Source organism: Puma concolor, chromosome C1 (genome assembly GCF_028749965.1).
Source record: "Puma concolor isolate L17-30 chromosome C1, mPumCon1.1.hap2, whole genome shotgun sequence".
Taxonomy (NCBI): domain Eukaryota; kingdom Metazoa; phylum Chordata; class Mammalia; order Carnivora; family Felidae; genus Puma; species Puma concolor.
In genome coordinates this window covers 42,552,733-42,570,685 of record NC_141674.1, presented here as the reverse complement: position 1 = coordinate 42,570,685, position 17,953 = coordinate 42,552,733, and the positions used below count along the sequence as shown (strand labels likewise).

General features: G+C 44.2%; 1 protein-coding gene across 1 annotated transcript; it reads right to left on the bottom strand.

Moving 5' to 3' along the window:
* Positions 1-1,057: 1,057 nt before the first annotated feature.
* Positions 1,058-16,927, bottom strand: SHISAL2A (shisa like 2A). Its single transcript, XM_025912621.2, has 3 exons — positions 16,746-16,927; positions 11,228-11,367; positions 1,058-1,336 (listed from the first exon to the last, which is right to left on the bottom strand). The coding sequence occupies exons 1-3, from the start codon at positions 16,925-16,927 to the stop codon at positions 1,083-1,085; spliced, it is 576 nt and encodes a 191-aa protein (XP_025768406.1). The 3' UTR covers positions 1,058-1,082.
* Positions 16,928-17,953: the final 1,026 nt, after the last annotated feature.

The following is a 17,953-nucleotide window of genomic DNA, read 5'->3' as shown; positions in this document are numbered from 1 at the left end:
AAGCCTAAAGCCACTTGCAAAGTTAAGATAAAGAGAACAGCCAGGAGAGGGGTGGAAGTCAGCCATCCCCCCTAAGATCCCTTAACAATAAAATTAATAGTAATAATAATAATAATAATAATAATAATAATATAATGGCAATAGCTAATACATAGTGCTTTCCATTTGCCAACACTGTTCTAAGTACTTTGTATGGACTAAGTGATTTAATCTTCCCCCAAACTCTATAAGGCAGGTCCTACTATTATACCTGCTTGCATAGATGAGAGAACTGAGGCACAAATGTCACCTAGGAAGTAAGGGCAGGGACAGGATTTGAACCAGATATTTGGTTCCAGAGTCCCTGCTCTTACTCATTATATTGAAAAACACACAACTGTAGTTTCAAAAGTCTTTGTAGCACTTTCATATTTATGAAGGCAGAACATAACCATCATCCCATTGAACACTCACCATAACCCAGCAAGGGAACTGAGGCTCAGGGAGAGTTAGGGACTTTATCAAGACCACATGAGGACAGGAGGTGGCTGCGTCTACACTGTGCAGCCTGTGTTCAGTCTGTTAACCATACATTCCCTCTCTTGTTTATTCACTCTTTCATCCAACTAAGAAATTAAATGATATTAAATGTGGCTGGGCCCCGTGTACTCTATACTCCCTCTCATTCTGTTCCTTGGGGCAGAGCTGCAGGAGAGGTAGAAGTCACCCGCTTCTGGGTCCCAGCCATCTTTCCGGAGCATCCTAGGTATACCTGCTCTGTGACAGGAAGACCAAGTCAGACTTCTCTTGCTCCCTAAGTTGGGTAAGGGGCTCCTCTGAGCCTCCAGAGGCCTCAAGCTTCCCTCTGATTGCATGGAGTTATTACCGACCATTTCTCTGGGACTCATGTCTAAACTGTCTTTGGCCCACAGTAGTCCAGGCACAGCAATATAAATGGGTGCAAAGCAAGGCCTGGGTGGGATTTCTGGGGAAAGCCCTCATGTATCCCACTGGACTCCAAGGTCCCTTTGATCATCCCCACCCCCATCTTTTATGGAAAAGAGGCTCCAGAAAAGGATGATGTAGAGACATTTATTCGATGTTTATGGGGCTGGTCCACGTGGGTCTAGATTTGGGACAGGGGCCTCCTCAGGGCTGCCTGGAATGTCGCTGACAGTCACTGTGGCCATGAAGCAGTGCTGGAGAAAGCACTTGGGGTCCATAGCCTGCTCCTCATTGCAGTCCAGCCATGGGTTCAGGAAAGGGTGATTCTGCCCAAGAGCGCTCACTCCTGGCACTTCCATCAAAGTGCCTGTATTCCCACCTTGGCAGTCAGGGGGCGCCTCCTCCTTGGGGTCTGGAAAACAGCAGGCTGAAGGTATGGGGTTTCCTCATGCAGACCTTCCTCCCCCACAGTCCCATACACCCTGGCTAACTTCCCTGAGTGCTTACCTGGGGTAGGACTATGCTTATAGTCTTAAATTCATCATTTGCTTAACAAATATTTATTAACAACATACTACATCATTCACTAGGAGCTATTAGTGTTTCTTTTTTTTTTTTAATTTTTTTTTTTTAACATTTATTTATTTTTGAGACAGAGAGAGACAGAGCATGAACAGGGGAGGGGCAGAGAGAGAGGGAGACACGGAATCTGAAACAGGCTCCAGGCTCTGAGCTATCAGCACAGAGCCCGACACAGGGCTCAAACTCACGGACCGTGAGATCATGACCTGAGCCAAAGTCGGACACTTAACCGACTGAGCCACCCAGGCGCCCTGAGCTATCAGTGTTTCTAATGAAGTTAAAGTCTACTCGGGGAGACGGACAACAAACAATTGTTAGGAAAAATGAAGACTTGACCTTGACCATAAACCCATAAGATAGGTACTACTGAAAACTCATTTTATAGATGAAGATACAGGCTGACTACATAGCTAGCATGCAGAGAAGTGCTGGAAAATTTTAAAAGATACATTATTCTCTTCTTTAAGAATAGATTCCACGACTCTCTTCAGCTACTGCTTTATTCTCTCTTCTTATATATGAGCTTGAAAGGAGGCTCACTTGGCCTTAGTATTCCCTATTTCCCATTCATGACTTATTCTGCTGTAATTGACTTAGGTACTTCCCCCAACTTGCCTCAAAATGTTTTGTCACTAAATCCCATGGTCACTTACAAATCCTTATCTCCCTTGACTTATCAGGAGCATTTGACACAATTGAGCATTCCTGCTTTTTTGAATAAAAAGTGCATCAAGTGTTCAGGGGCACCTGGCTGGCTCAGTTGGTAGGGCAGGTGGCTTTTGATCTTGGGGTTGTGGGTTCGAGCCCCATGTTGGAGGTAGAGATTACTAAAAAAAAAAAAAAAAAAAAAAAGTGTATCAAGTATTCAAGCCAGAAATGTGAGTCCTGCAGATTCCACCAATCACCATCTTCCATATTCACCCATTTCTTTACATCTTCAAGGCCACCACCCTCAGTCACATCTTCTTCCTCCTAGACCAGTGGAACAGCTTCCAGTTAGACCCCCTCCAATCTATCCTCTAGTTTGTGGCCAGAGAGAGCTTTCTAAAGTCAAGTGAGTCCACGTACTGTTTTTTCTCAAAAGCCTTCAATGTCTTCCCATTACCTGCGTCCTTGGGGTCGTATTCAAGGCTCTTCATATACTGGCCCAATCCCCCTTCTCTTTAGCTTCATTACTCTCACCCTTCCCTTAAGAATTCTACACTTTGGGTTACCAAGGTTTTCATTGTTCCCTAAACAGTTTCATTCCTTCACATCTCTGGTTTTTTGCTTATGCTATGTCTTCTGCTTGGAATGACATTTTATACCTTATCTGTCTAGAAAACACCTATGCTTTAAAAGACCCACTGATGGGGGATGTCCAGGAAGAATGATGCCTTCAAAACTAAGGGAAGAGTGAGTTTCAAGAAGGAGGTTGTATTGGACATTGGAGTTGGCTACCTAACATACATCCCACCTCTTCCCACCTGTTAATAGCAATTATATTTGGGTGGTATTGGCCCCATCCCAGCTCCAGTTGTGGGGCCTGGGTGGTCTGAGCCAATCGGGTAATCCCATTCTTTTGCCACATGGATTGGCAGTGGGTGCATAGCATTTCCCTGGGCACAGTGATTGGTTTAGGGTTGGACACATGACCTTAATGGTCCAGTAAGAGTAGAGCTCACACCTTCCCCCTGGAAAGAAGGGATAGTTCCCTCTTTCTTCTCCTGGCTAGAAGGAAACAAAAAGCTAGTGGTCCCAGGGACTGCTGGTAGTCAACTTACTACCATAAGAAAAGTCAGCCTGAGGAGTAAGCCAACACAAAATAGAGGGTAGAGCCGAGAGAATCTTAGAGGATGGAGACACAAGCCTAAGGACATAGTGAACTTCTATTCAAACCATCCAGAAAGCCCACCTGACTTTTGGACTTCTCACCCACAGAGCCAATAGATTTCCTTTGTTTTCTTTTGACCTTTCTATTTTTTAACTAATTTAAGACTCATAAGAAGTTACAAAAATAGTAGAGAGTTGCAGTTTACCCTTCACCTAGCTTTCCCCAATGGTAAAATCTTAAATAACCACAGAATAACTTCAAAACTAGGAGACTGACATGGATACAATATGATGAACTAAACTACAAATCCTGTTCAATTTTTACCAGTTTTTATATGTACTTTTTTTTTTTTTTTTTTTTTGGTGTATGGTACTATCAGAGTTTATCACATACATAGTTATATAATCACTGCCACAGTCAGGATAAAGAACTGTTTCATTACCACAGAAAAAACTTCTTCATGCTATGTCTTTATAGTCAGACCTTCCTCCTAAACCTAACTCCTGGTAACCACCAACCTTTTCTCCATTACTATAATTTTGTCATTCCAGAAGTGTTATATAAATAGAAGTATATAGTATACCACCTTTTGAGATTGGCTTTTTTTATTTGACATAATACCCTTGAGATCCATTTAATTGTTGTGCGTATCAATAGTGCATTCCTTTTTATGGCTGCATATGTGCCATTGTATAGTTGTACCATCTGCTCATTGAAGGACATCTGAGTTTTTTCTAGTTTTCATCAATTACAAATAAAGCTGCTATGAACATTCATGTATAGGCTTTGTGCAGACATACATTTTCATTTCTCTAGGATAAACACCTAGGAGTGTGATTGCTGATTTGTATGGTATAGTGGGCTGAATGGTGGCCCCCAAAGATATCAGGTCCTAATCTCTGGAACCTGTGAATGTTACCTTATATGGTAAAGTTTTGCAGATGTGATAAAATTAAGGGTTTTGAGATGAGGATATTATCCTGAATTATCTGGGTGGGCCCTAAATGCCAACACAACTGCCTTTATAAGAGAAAGGCAGAGGGAGATGGACACACGCAGAGTGATGTGAAGACACATGTAGAGTGTGTGATTGGAGTGATACAGCTACAAGCAAAGGAATGCTGGCAGTCACCAGAAACTGGACAAGGCAGGGAATAGATTCTCCCCTGGAGCCTTTGATTTCAATCTAGTGAAACTGATTTGGAATGTGAGATAATTAATACATTTCTGTTATGCTAAGCCACCAAGTTTGTGGTCATTTGTTACAGGGGCTGTAGGAAACTAATACATATAGTAAGTGTATGTTTAACTTTATGAAAACACCAAGCTGATGGATGATGAGAATGGCTGATTAATGATCTCCCACCAACACCTTTTAGAGGGAAAATTGAACTCTTGTCTCTCATTTCCCCCCCCTTTTTTTTGTCTCTTACTAAACGTACCTAGGTCGGAATATCACCTCTACACTTACCTCATTCACCTCATCTGCAAAATAGGGTTGATAATAACCACTTGGCAGAGTAGTTGAGCTGGTTAAATGGGATAAGGTGTTTAAAGCATAGCACCTAGCACAACAGTAGGAACTCAGTCACCCTTCTGATCAAGCTAGTTCCTCACAAAGTACCAGAGTAAGAAAGTTACGGTCTTTGTTGCATCCTGAGTTTGGGTGATGGGATTGGTGTGGGTGTGATGGGATAGTACAGAATGCCTGAGCAGCAGAAAGAACCTATTTTCAGAAACTCAGGTCCATTCCCACTGTGCTCTTACTAAGGTTCTCACTCCCTACACTGCCCGTGTCCCCATAGTCAGATATCATGGCCCCAAGATACAGTGCAATAATCGTAGTCTTTAGAGTCTGGGAGATTGGGCTTGATACCTCAGCAACACAAGCTCACTAGCTGTGTGGACTTGGCTAATTCACTTCCCTTGGCTAAGCCTTGGTTCCTTCTGCTGTAAAATGGGGCTGATGATCTCTCCACATGTCCTACCAGAGAGGGAGACAGAAGTGAAAAGTCTTTCTTTGTGAAGGGTAAAGCTCTGATGAATGTAAGATACTGGGCTTATACGTCCGACTTCGGCTCAGGTCATGATCTCGCGGTCCGTGAGTTCGAGCCCCGCGTCGGGCTCTGGGCTGATGGCTCAGAGCCTGGAGCCTGTTTCCGATTCTGTGCCTCCCTCTCTCTCTGCCCCTCCCCCGTTCATGCTCTGTCTCTCTCTGTCCCAAAAATAAATAAACGTTAGAAAAAAAAAAATTAAAAAAAAAAAAAAGATAGTGGGCTTATAAACTGTCTCAGATGCAGATGGGGTGTCTGAGTGGCTCAGTCAGTTAAGCATCTGACTTCAGTTCAGGTCATGATCTCACGTTTCATGGGTTCAAGCCCTATGTTGGGCTCTGTCCTGACAGCTCAAAGCCTGGAGCCTACTTTGGATTCTGTGTTTCCCTCTCTCTCTGCCCTTCCTCCACTCATGTTCTGTCTCTCTCTCAAAAATAAATAAACATTAATTTTTTTTATTTTTTTATTTTTTTTATTTTTTTATTTTTTTTAATTTTTTTTTTTCAACATTTATTTATTTTTTTGGGACAGAGAGAGACAGAGCATGAACGGGGGAGGGGCAGAGAGAGAGGGAGACACAGAATCGGAAACAGGCTCCAGGCTCTGAGCCATCAGCCCAGAGCCTGACGCGGGGCTCGAACTCACGGACCGCGAGATCGTGACCTGGCTGAAGTCGGACGCTTAACCGACTGCGCCACCCAGGCGCCCCAAACATTAATTTTTTTTTTTAAACTGTCTCAGATGCTGGAGAAATGAGAAGCTCCTGGTTAAACACTGTGCATTCAGAGGAAGGAGAGCATAGCACTTAATGAAGAAGGGGAGGAGCTAAGAGTTGAGTTTGGGCAAAATGCAGAGAGAGCTGAAAGCTATCACTTAATAAAAGGTCAGGAAATGCATTTTCCATCTTAAAAATAAGCAAGGGACGCATGGCTGTCTCACTCTGTTAGAGCATGTGACCCTTGATCTCAGTGTTGTGAGTTCAAGCCCCACATTGGGTGTAGAGATTACTCAAAAATAAAATCTTAAAAGAAGAAGAAGAAGAAGAAGAAGAAGAAGAAGAAGAAGCAGCAGCAGCAAAAAGCAAGAACACAACTGCCTCAAACCCTAGGGACTGAATAATCTACCTGGTGGCTGAGCAGTGAAAAGTAGGAGGGTGGTTTTCATTCACACGGCCAAAGAATGAACTATATCTCCTTTGAGTCAGAAAGGTTTGGGGGATAAAACAAGGAGAGGTAAGAGAAGCAGGTCACAAGCAGGAACACCTCACACACCTGGCCTGGCAACACAGAAAGAGTAGGACTTGGGAGGCAGAAAGACACATGTATTTGAATTCCAGTTCTACAGTTTACAAGCTGTAAATCCTTGGGCCAGTCATCTAACCTCTCTGAGACCTGGTGTTCACATCTGTAAAAGGGGTGATAATCATTAACCCATTTGGGAAAATTAGATGAGAGAGTGCACATAAAGTTTCAGTGTCTGGCACATGGTGAGGACTTCCCTTTGATGGCACAGGGATAAGGAGAGGAAGGAGGGTGGAGGTTGAGTTGGTTCTGTCACTCACTCACTAGGTGACGCTGGGCCTCAGTCTGTAAAATCCTCATCTGTAAAATGGATAGCAATAAGATCTGTGCTCTGCCCAGTTATGTGAAGAGCAAATGAGATGGTGTATTTAGAGCTAGTTCATTCCTTTTAACTGTGATATCATATTTCATTATTCCTCTACTGATGGACATTTAGTTTGTTTCTAATTATAACAAGTTATCATGGATCTATCTTTACAAGCCCCTCCTAGTGCAACTATTTCTCTAAGGCAGATAATTACAGTGGAATTATGGAGTATAGGATGTGTGTGTATATATATATATATTTTTTTTTTAATTTTTTTAGTTTCAATAGATATTGCCAAGTTGCTCCACAAAGTGGTTGTCCAAGTTATTCTCTTACCAGTCGCATATGACAGGATCAATTCCTCACACCTGAACTTCTCACTATTAATATGATCCATTTTTGGACTTTTGCCAGTGTAATTGATTTTTTTAAGTTTATTTATTTATTTTTTTAGTAATCTCTACCCCCAATGTGGGGCTTGAACTCACAACCCCGAGATCAAGAGTCACATGCTCTTCTGACTGAGCCAACCAGGGGCCCGCCAATGTAATTGTTTTTAAAAGTTACTTCATTCTTAAACTGCACTCTTCTGATTATTAGTAAGGCTGAGCATCTTTTCATGTGTACTGAGCATTTGAATTTCTTTTTTTGTAGATTATGTTTTTCTCATTTGTTTAAAGATGTGCCTGTATATTCTGGATATCAACCTCGCCTCTACTTTATATATAGTTGATTCTCATAATTCACAGTAGTTATACTCTTTTCTTAACATTTATTTTTTTAAATTTGTTTATTTTGAGAGAGACTGAGAGCAGAAGCAGAGGAGGGGCAGAGAGAGAGAGAGAGAGAGAGAGAGAGAGAGAGAATCCCAAGCAGGCTCTGTACTGTCAGTGCAGATCCTGATGCGGGGCTTGGTCCCACAACCACAAGATCATGACCTGAGCCAAAATCAAGAGTCAGACACTCAACTGACTGAGCCACCCAGGCACCCCGCAGTAGTTATATTCTATAAAGTCATCACAAACACTGAATTAATGAATACTGAATCATTGCTCCTGGGGAAATGCTAGGTTAGGTTCCTGTGAGCCTCTGGTCACAACAGTTTTGTCATCTGACCAATACATGAATTTATTTTGTGTGTGTTTCTGTTTGAAGACACATTATTTAATATACATTGTTGATTCATTAACATTGAACTCATGACCAACAGCATTATAACTCCTGCCAAAACAAAGTTTAAAACACATGTGTTTTCTCCACAGGGCACAGCAGCCTTCTTATGCTTAGGAACAGTAGACAATAATACTTTGGCACTATATTTGGGGGGCATTTTAAACAGTGAAATTAACAAAAATCACAAAAATGCAAAAAACATGGCACTAAATATATACTTGTTTACAGTATGAGAGCTGAAAACAAGAAGGCAGAGTGTAGCCTTGTTTAACCTCAGCTGGGTATGTGCGTGATGGGCAACTCAAACTTTTTGCTGCTCTGCACATGTCCACATCCACAAATGACCTCAAAAACACTGTAAGTATTGATTTTGAGGTTACAGATAAATTTTAGCAAGTACACAATTTCACAAATATCAAATCTGTGAATAATGAGGATTGTCTATATGTGTGTATTTATTTTTATGTTTCTAATAACTTTGCAGTCCACCACTTGTTTTGTAATGTTATTTATAATGTCTTTTGTCTTTTTAAAAACAATTTTTGTAAGTTCATTTATTTATTTTGAGAGAGACAGAGAGAGCATGAGCAGGGGAGGGGCAGAGAGAGAGGGGAAGAGACAGAATCCCAAGCAGGCTGCACGCTGCCAGTGCAGAGCCTGACACAGGGCTTGAACTCACAAAACTGTGAGATCATGACCTGAGCCAAAACCGAGAGTTGGACGCTTAACTGACTGAGACACTCAGGCATCCCACTTTTATCTTATTTTTATTTCATGTCTATTTGGATTTGATGAAGGCAAATTTGCCAATTTTTCCCTTATTTAAGAAAATTTTTTTAAGTGTTTAATTCAAATTCCTACATTTTAATAAGTCTGTTTCTGGACTCTTTTTAAATCTAGGGTTTTTCAACATTGGCACTATTTAATTTTGGGTTGCATAACTCTTTGTTGTGGAGTGTTGTCCTCTGTATTGTAGGATGTTTAACAGCATCCCTGGTCTCTATCAAGAGATACCTTCCCCAGTTGGAACAACCAAAAATGTCTCCAGACATTGCCAAATGTCCCTGGGGGGCAAATGTACAAATTAGCACTGCATTGCTAATTCTGTCTGTTAATTGCTGTGCCAATATCAAGCAGACAATATATCTTCTTAAAATGTCTGTTATCTGATAGGGTAAGTCCCTCGTCTCTTTCTTTTCCCTTTTTTTTTTTTTTAATTTTTTACTGTTTATTTATTTTTAAGAGAGAGAGAGACAGAGTGTGAGCAGGGAAGGGGCACAGCGAGAGGGAGACACAGAATCTAAAGCAGGCTCCAGACTCCAAGCTGTTAGCACAGAGCCTAATGTGGGGCTTGAACTCACGAACCATAAGATCATGACCTGAACCAAAACCAAGAGTCGGATGCTCACCTGAATGAGCCACCCAGGTGCCCCTCTTCTTTCTTTTCCAAAATTGTTTTGTTTAGTCTCTCCCTTTACTCTTCTACATTAATTTTAGAACTAATTTGACAAATTCCATGAAACATTTTGTTGGGATTTTTATTTATAGATTAATTTTTTAAGATCTGATATGTCTATGATATTGAGCCTTCCTATCTACATACATGCTATATCTCATGAGATAGTTTCTTTCATGCCTTTCATTAACTTCTCTGATCTTTCTCTGGAAAAGTTGAAGCCTGGGCTGTCTCTGGTCTCCCTGAGCTGTCTGGATCTAGGCTCAGGGCTTTCTTCCTATTCCCTGCCACTGCCTCCCATATTCCTGACTACAAGGGGAGCCAGAAGAATCCTTCCACCCTCATCCCTTCTGCTTTTCATTGCTCAGCAGCAGCAGGATTATTCATTGTCATCAGGTTCGGAGAAGGGTTCTTGTGCTGTTGTTTGTTGCATAAGTTGTTAAGTTGGAAAATTAATCTTTTACAACTGAAAAAACCCTCTATCTTCTTCTGAAAGTTAGCTACTCCGCCCCTTTCTACGTCCCTGATAATTGCTGCCCTTGCTTCTGCTTAGCTTAAATTCCTCAGGTCCTGCCTGGCCTTATTTCCTATGGGGCCCTGTGATAAATGAACCAGTCACTGCATAGCTCTTACTCAGAATTGCCCACACACTTTTACCCATTATTTACTCTAACCTGGAATGCCTTTCCTCCTTTTACCCAACCAACAACTTTGCTAACTCAGCACTCATTCAAATCTACTCTTGTTTGGGTGGGCAGAAGAGCATGATTTAAGGTAGAAAAACATGAGCTGAATTTCAGCCTTACCTTTTAAAAAATTTTTTTCAATTTATTTTTTTAAAGTAGGCTGTCCACCTAACGTGGGGCTTGACCTCAGGACCCCAGTATCAAAAGTCACATGCTCTACCAACTGAGCCAGCCAGGCATCCACTCACCCTTACCATTTATTGGCTGTGACACTTTGAGTTAAGTCATCTAATCTGTCTTAGCCTCGACTCTCTCATCTCTCATCTCATCTATAAAGCGGAGATAATAATACTCATTTTGAGTGTTGTTTGCCAAACCATACAGAAAGATCATTTGCCAGTAGGGACTTGTATCTTTCATAGTACCTTGCAGAGGTCGTAAAAATGTGTGCAATAAAGACTTATGAAAAAGCAATACTGTTTTTTTGGGCAGGGGGCCTTTGAGGCTTTAGATGGCCTGTGCTAATGAAGGAAGGGGTAGTCCAAAAATTCAGATTATCGAAAAATAACTATTTAATTTCTGAACAAACTCAGTTTTTCTTATTAATTCTATTTTGGGACAATATTAAAATCAGTTTTCACTCTCTAAGGCTAGAATGAAAACATTATCTTAGCAAATCCACAAGATGGATTAATCTTTGTGTGACAAATAGAATCTTGACTATATCAAATTATTTTGATAAACATTGAGCACATGAAGAGCTTCGGATGAAAATGTTCAGATCATGACCCTCTTAAAAAACGTGTTGCTGCTTCAGGATATTCTAGGAACACTCGTGAAGCAAATATTTCGTACGTCACTTCTAAATATCTCCCCTCTGTAAAGGTGCTAGCCTGTTCAATACACAGAAATCCTGAGGCCTATTTCTTACCTGTAGGCTGTAAGCTTAAGCCTGGGTCCAACTTCGTGTGGGGCTTTGAGCTGATGAACAGGTAACAGAGCACACAGGCAGTGACAATGAAGGCCAGGAGAACCACTGCTGCTATGGACAGGCCCACAAGGGCTCCAATACTGGGGAGAGAAGACAGGAGGGAGCTGAGTGTCGGGAAGGGACTTGGGAGGCAGCCTGTTAGATGCGAAGTATTGTAGATATTATAGGAATCAGCTGGCTTCAGCTTTTGTTCTGTCTCTACTTGTCTCAGACTTTCTGCACCTAAGCATGAGAAAGAGCATTAGCTATACGCCAAGTACTCACCATACATGTAACATGACATGCTTCAGTGCAACCACGTAGTTGGGACTCAGTATGTATTCCCCTTCTTCTGTTCGCCTTCCCTCCCTACTTTCTTCAACCTGCTTCCACCCCAGGGAGCTGGAGATGGTCTTAAAGAGCCCTCCCCACGATGCTGTTTCTTAAAAAATCAAGACAAAGAGTAAGCCTTAGTTAAAAATCAGCTGTCCTTCCAGCCTCAAAGTAATTTCTGACCCAGCCTCCAGTGGGTCATTGCACCAGTGTGGATTCCACATCTAGAATATCTCCTCACTGCTGTTCCTTCACCTCACCATGGCTAAATAAATTATTTAGTCAATTATTACTTTTAAGTTTATTTATTTATTTTGGGGGAGGGGAGGAGGGGCAGAGAGAGGGAGAGAGAGAGAGTCCCAAGCAGGCTCTGCTCTGAGATGCGGGGCTCGAACCCACAAGCCATGAGATCATGACCCGACGTGAAACCAAGAGTCGGACACTTAACAGACTGAGCCACCCCGGTGCCCCTGGCTAAATAAATTATTGAACACCCTGCAGTGGAATCATATAGAGCCATTAAAAACATATTTTCAAATATTATTTAAGGTCAAGAATAAATTCTGATGGGAAAATGTTAAGTGAAAAGACTAGGACACACTACTAAATATATAGCATAATGCCAACTTAAATAAACATAAACATTTACATAATTATACATCTGTAAGGTCGGGTAGAAATACATCAAATTGCTAACAGGCTCTCTCTGGGTGTAGCGCAGGCTGTGGATGTCCTGTCTATGTCCCATTTGGTCTTATAATTATAGAATATTCTGGCCAGAGTTTCAAATGCCAGCATCTGCATCCTTTTGCCTGAAAGCTTTCTTGGGCCAGAACAGTCTTCGTCTGTACATCAAGCAGGTCATAAGTACAGGAAAATTAATGCCTCCCTTCTCCCATCAGCACACAACCAGTGACTGACAGAAATTGGTATATAAATACCCTGATACACAGATTCCCTGGCATATATTCCCTATATACTGTGGTATATAAACTGGTATATAAATTCCTGGTCCTCAGGTGGGATGACTCTGAGGTATAATTTCTGCAATGGCTGGCAGAGTTCAGCAGGTTTAAGCTCCTGTGACCCTCAGTGGTGACACACCATTGTTTGCTCCTACCCTTCCCCGCCTCTCTCCCCCACCGTCTACCCATGTTTTCTAGGATGCCTTTCCATATAAACTACTTGACCTCAAATTCTTGTATCTGAGTCTTTGGGGGGAATCCAAGCTAAGACACCTGATCTCCCATGATTTCTTTCCTTTTTTGTTTCTCTTGTCCCTTCCACATTTTCCACAGTGAACATGCAGTACCTTTTGGTTCTCATAAGTACTTTAATTAAACATTATTTCCTCTTTTGAGATATGCTCACTGTTTATAAGGAAGGCTTGTGCTCCAGTTGGGACCCTATACTTTCCATGGGACATCTGTGGCCACCTCTAAAAGTAGGGTCCTGGGGCGCTTGGGTGGTTCAGTCGGTTGAGTGTCCGGCTTCGGCTCAGGTCATGATCTCGCGGTCTGTGAGTTCAGGCCCTGCGTCGGGCTCTGGGCTGACAGCTCAGAGCCTGGAGCCTGCTTCAGATTCTGTGTCTCCCTCTCTCTCTGCCCCTCCTCTGCTCATGCTCTGTCTCTCTCTGTCAAAAATAAATAAACATTAAAAATATTTTTTAAATAAATAAATAAATAAATAAATAAATAAATAAATAAAAGTAGGGCCCTTTGAAGAATGGGTGAGAGAGCTGGGGGAATACATCCTAGATTAGCAGCCAGTCAGGGAGCGGGCACTGTCTCTGATGGTCTGTCTGGGAATAGAGGAACCTGCCCCCAAGGATAGAGTCAGGAATGCCAGGGGAAGCTCTAAGGGGGAAATCTGTGGTTGGTATAAGATGAACTTCAAATGATTAGCATTGTCCCCAGGTGAATGCACCGCCTCAAGAGGTGGTAAGCTCTCTATTATTGCACAGGTTTGTGAAGAACACCTGGATAAGTACACTTTTCAATGAAGTTGGAGTTTCCTGCCCTGGGTGGGAAGCTGAAGAGCTGCTAGCCTTGTAGGATTGCACAGATCTACAAGTCTGAAAGATCACACTGTGTCCTCTAGGAAAGAATTGGAGGGGTAGTCTAGCATTTGGTAGGGTTTTTGAGTCGGGCAGTTCTAAGTTCAAATCTGGGTTCTGTCACATGTAAACTGAAAAGTCCTGCATCTCTTGACTTTCATTTTCTTTATTTGTAAAGGTTCCTTTCTCACCAGGTGTCCATAAAGATTAAATGAGGTGGTGTATATCCAGTGCCTGACACCCAGTTCTGTCCTGCTGCAAGGCTGCTGTCTTTTGGCTCACATTCTGGTTTAAAAAAAAAATATGGAGCTACTGATAGAGGGTGTTTGGAAAGTGGACCAGACATGTGATAGCACCAGCTGCTTCTCCACAGGGAGTCTTCACTTCCTGAGACACACTTTTAAAGACAGCAATTCTCCTTGAGCACTATACAAGGAAACAGTTGTTTACCTGGAGATTTTTATGTTTTTGAGGGCCAACTTTCATGAAAAAGGCCAAATGGAGTCTAGAGCCAAACAAGGTCTCCACCCTGCTATGGTAGGGCTCTGTGGAGCACACCAGAGGGTTGTTTCAGGGGTTAGAGCACACTGATTACCTGGATGTCCTGGGGACCCTCAGTTCCTCTCCTCCACTTTGCAACTGTCTGTGATGTTTATGAACCACATTATGTCCAAGCCTAGGAAGAGTCAGCCCTGCACGCTAAACCTTTCAACTGCTCTTGAGGTCACAGAATTGGAGGGTCAGTGAGTATCTTTTCAAATGATCTGAGTAGAGCGGGTTATGAGAAAGCCAGGCTAGATTTAAACAGTTGTGCCACAGGACAGACCTGGACGTGGGTCCAGACAGGCCTGAGTTTTCATCCCAGCTCTGCCACTTGCTCTCACTAGGGCATTCCCAGATAGGAACTTAGCTCCTTGGAAGTTTTCTCATCTGTAAACTGGAGAAAAGATGTGCCAGGGTTGTGAATGTGTGAATTCATCTAACTCTTGGTTGATCCTAGGTACTGTTCTTTAAACCTCAGTCTGCCAATACATTGCTAGATGGTCTTGGACAATTCACTTCGATACTCCAAGCTTCACTTTCCCAACCTATGAACCAGGGAAAGAAACCTCCTTTTACTGAACATCTGCAATATGTATTAGTCACTCTCACATGCATTATTTTATTTCACTAAATCCTCACAACAATTCAACGAGATAGGTATTCCTATTGCTATTTTGAAGATGAAAAAAGAGACTCAGAGGGGCGCCTGGCTGGCTCAGTCAGAGCAGTATGTGACTTGGGGTCATGAGTTCGAGCCCCATGTTGGATGTAGAGATTACTAATAAATAAATAAATAAATAAATAAATAAATAAATAAATAAATAAACTTAAAAAAAAAAATACCACTCAGAGGTAATTGCCCTAATTCACATAGCTATTAAGTGACAAAGCCAAGGTTTGGACAGCCTTCTAATCATCCCCAAAGTTCTATACTGTCTCTATACCTCAAAGGGAGGTCAGCACTGACATATTTCAGCACCCAGCTCAGTGCTAAGTACACTCAGTCTTCAGCAAATCCTCCATTGTTATACTCTAGGTGCATGACATATCTCTCTGAATGGACTATGAGCTCCTCAGGGGCAGGGAATAATTGATTTCTGTGTCACTATTGCCTAGCATTGCACCAGGCACAAAGCAAAGGCTATAAGGAATGAATGAATATATGGGGGAATAGAGAATAAATTAGTATAATTCCTCAGGTTACAGACAGCAGCCAAATGTGCAGGATCAGAAAACTTGGCCATCTGAAAATGGTTTCAGAATTACAGATTAATCAGTCTACAAAAAGTGGTATCTGTAATTGTCAGTGGCATATGCCAAGTTGATTTCACCTCTATCTCATTTGGTCCAAGTCAGAAATTGGGGCAATCATTTATCATGCTCTTCATTTGATAGATGCAAAGACAGAGGCTCAGAATGGGTTCTGCAGCAGACTGTCCTTTCCCACCCAGAGGGTATGCAGCCTCCGGTCACATACCTGCAGGAACAGAAAAAAATCACTATCTACTGAGATGGCCCACGCCATTTTTGCTGATGTCTGTTTTCCAGAGCAGGCTCAGGATCACGTCCTATTTTCTGGGTGAGGCCTTTAGAGACAGAGAGACACTGAGACCCGTTGCCCTCTCAGCACCACACTTAGGCTCCAGGAATGTCAGTGCTGTCCTACCCACCCCCTCCCCTGAACAGGCAGGGAAACTAAGGTCCTACGAGTGGGGATCCACCCAAATTACACTTCTATTAATATAGCCTGAGCTGGCTTCTGCTGTAGCATTGTGCCACTGATGAACTTGGAGGCATCTCTAATCCCTTGGTCTTCTGCTTTAGCTCAGGAGTGGAGTACATCCCCAGTACCCACTCCAGGGCCTGGCACAACTAAGTGCTCAGTAAGGGGTAGATGAAAGAATAAGTAAATATGAGGGGGAAGAAAGAGTTGAACCTGGACTGGGCTGGGATTGACTAGGGATATAGTATGAGATGAGGAGTAGGACTTGGGGCTGAGGTCTGGGTGTAGGGCTGGACCATGTTTGGAGTCAGGGTTGGGAAGAAGAGCTGAGGTGGGTTGCCTGGAGGATTCAGGGGGAGGTTGGGTCTGGTGATCAGTATTTCGCAGTGGGTAAAGTCAGGGAAGATGTCGAGCTGATGTTAGGATGGGGACCCTGGTTTGCATTTGAATGAGGGTGGAGTTTGGGTTTCCAGTGATTGTGGGAGAAGAGAGTGTGGTGTCAGGAAGAGGGTTGGTATGTAATCTGGGGCTGGTTTGAAGGTGGTGGAGTATGACGTTGGGAGTAGGGATGGAGTTGGGGTGAGGTTCAAGCTTAGATCTGAATGGAGGAAGAGGTTACTGAGGGAGTTGGGTTGGTGACGGGATGAGAGCAAAGGTCAGGATTGGGCCTGAAGGGCTAAAGGGCCGGTGGGGTCCATGCTGATGTCGGGGTGGGCATTTGGGTGAGGGCTCAGGGTTTAGCCCGCGCTGGGCCGAGGGTGCGGCGAAGGGGCTAGGGCTGGAGTGGGGTTCTAGCTGGGGTTAGGGCCACGGCCGGCCGGTACCTGAGCCACCACATGTAGCTGTGCTCGTAGGGAAAGAAGCTGTGCGGGTCGTCGCAGCAGTACTTGTGGTCGCGGAAGCCGCAGCAGAAGACGGCGGCCGCCTCGCCCCCCGGCCGCGGGCAGCTGAAGCCACGCACCACCTCCTGCTCGGCGCTCACGTAGCTCGTGCAGGCGCCGCTCATCGCGCCCCGCGCCGGGCCCGCTGCCACCTCGGGCCACCAGACGGCTGGGCGAGGGACGAACGGAGACAACACCGAGCCTGAGAAAGACAGAGACTGAGGGAGAAATAAGCGGAGAGAAGCAGCGAGACAGGGAGAGAAGCAGCGAGACAGGGAGAGACGCGGCGAGAGGCGCGCAAACGCAGCGGTTAGAGCTCTAGACTCCCCGAGGACCCAGAGAGGCAGCCAGGTACGCGGACGGGCGCAGCGGGAGGGGCGTGGAGGAGGAAGAGGAGAGGGAGGAGGAGGGCGGAGGAGCGGTGGGAGTGGAGAGCGGCTGGAAGCGGGGCGGGACCCGGAGCCCGAGCGCGAGCGCGGGGCGGGGGTTGGGGGGGCCGGATGGGAGGGCGACTGGCGGAGCCGGGAGGTGGGAGCAGCCCGGGGGAGCCTCCTGGGCGCGGGTCTGTGCCCGCACTTCCCCTACCTGCCCTGCTGCGTTCCCAGGTTATGCACGGGGGTGCTGGGTGCTCAGACAACACAAGTCCAGGGTGGGCATGGAAGCCACCGCCGTGGATTCCACACTTGGCGCTTGGGCACCCGCCTGGTGCTGGGCACTGTGCTCGACGCCGGCAGTCTCAGGGCAGTTCCAGGCTAGTGCGCGCCTCCGCGACCCCTCAGTAGCGTCAGTGTGGGATGATTCGTACACTACTTAACCGTCACACCAACCCGGAGGGCCAGAGATTTTCAAACCCACTTTATAAATGAGAGCTAAGCGCCATAGAGGTCGTTTCCCCCAGTCCTCAAACCCTGAGATTTTAACCTGGGTCTGTCTAGTCCCCAAGCCCTTGTTCTTTTCCAGTGCGCCTCTTTTCCAGTGGACTTAAAAAAAAAATCATTTTGGTTTATTCATTTGAGAGAGAGAGAGACAGAGCGAGCAGGGGAGGAGCAGAGAGAGAGGGAGACACAGAACCCAAAGCAGGCTCCAGGCCCCATACTGTCAGCACAGAACCCGACCGGGGGCTGGAATCCATGAAGCACGAGATTTATGAC

Bases quoted from the DNA above. Each gene is read 5' to 3' on its own strand.
- SHISAL2A (XM_025912621.2), bottom strand. From the start codon at position 16,927: ATGAGCGGCGCCTGCACGAGCTACGTGAGCGCCGAGCAGGAGGTGGTG. The intron at 11,368-16,745 runs GTACCGGCCGGC...TTCTCTCCCCAG, and splicing joins AGCTACATGTGGTGGCTCAG to TATTGGAGCCCTTGTGGGCC. The intron at 1,337-11,227 runs GTAAGAAATAGG...GCTGTTTTCCAG, and splicing joins CTTAAGCTTACAGCCTACAG to ACCCCAAGGAGGAGGCGCCC.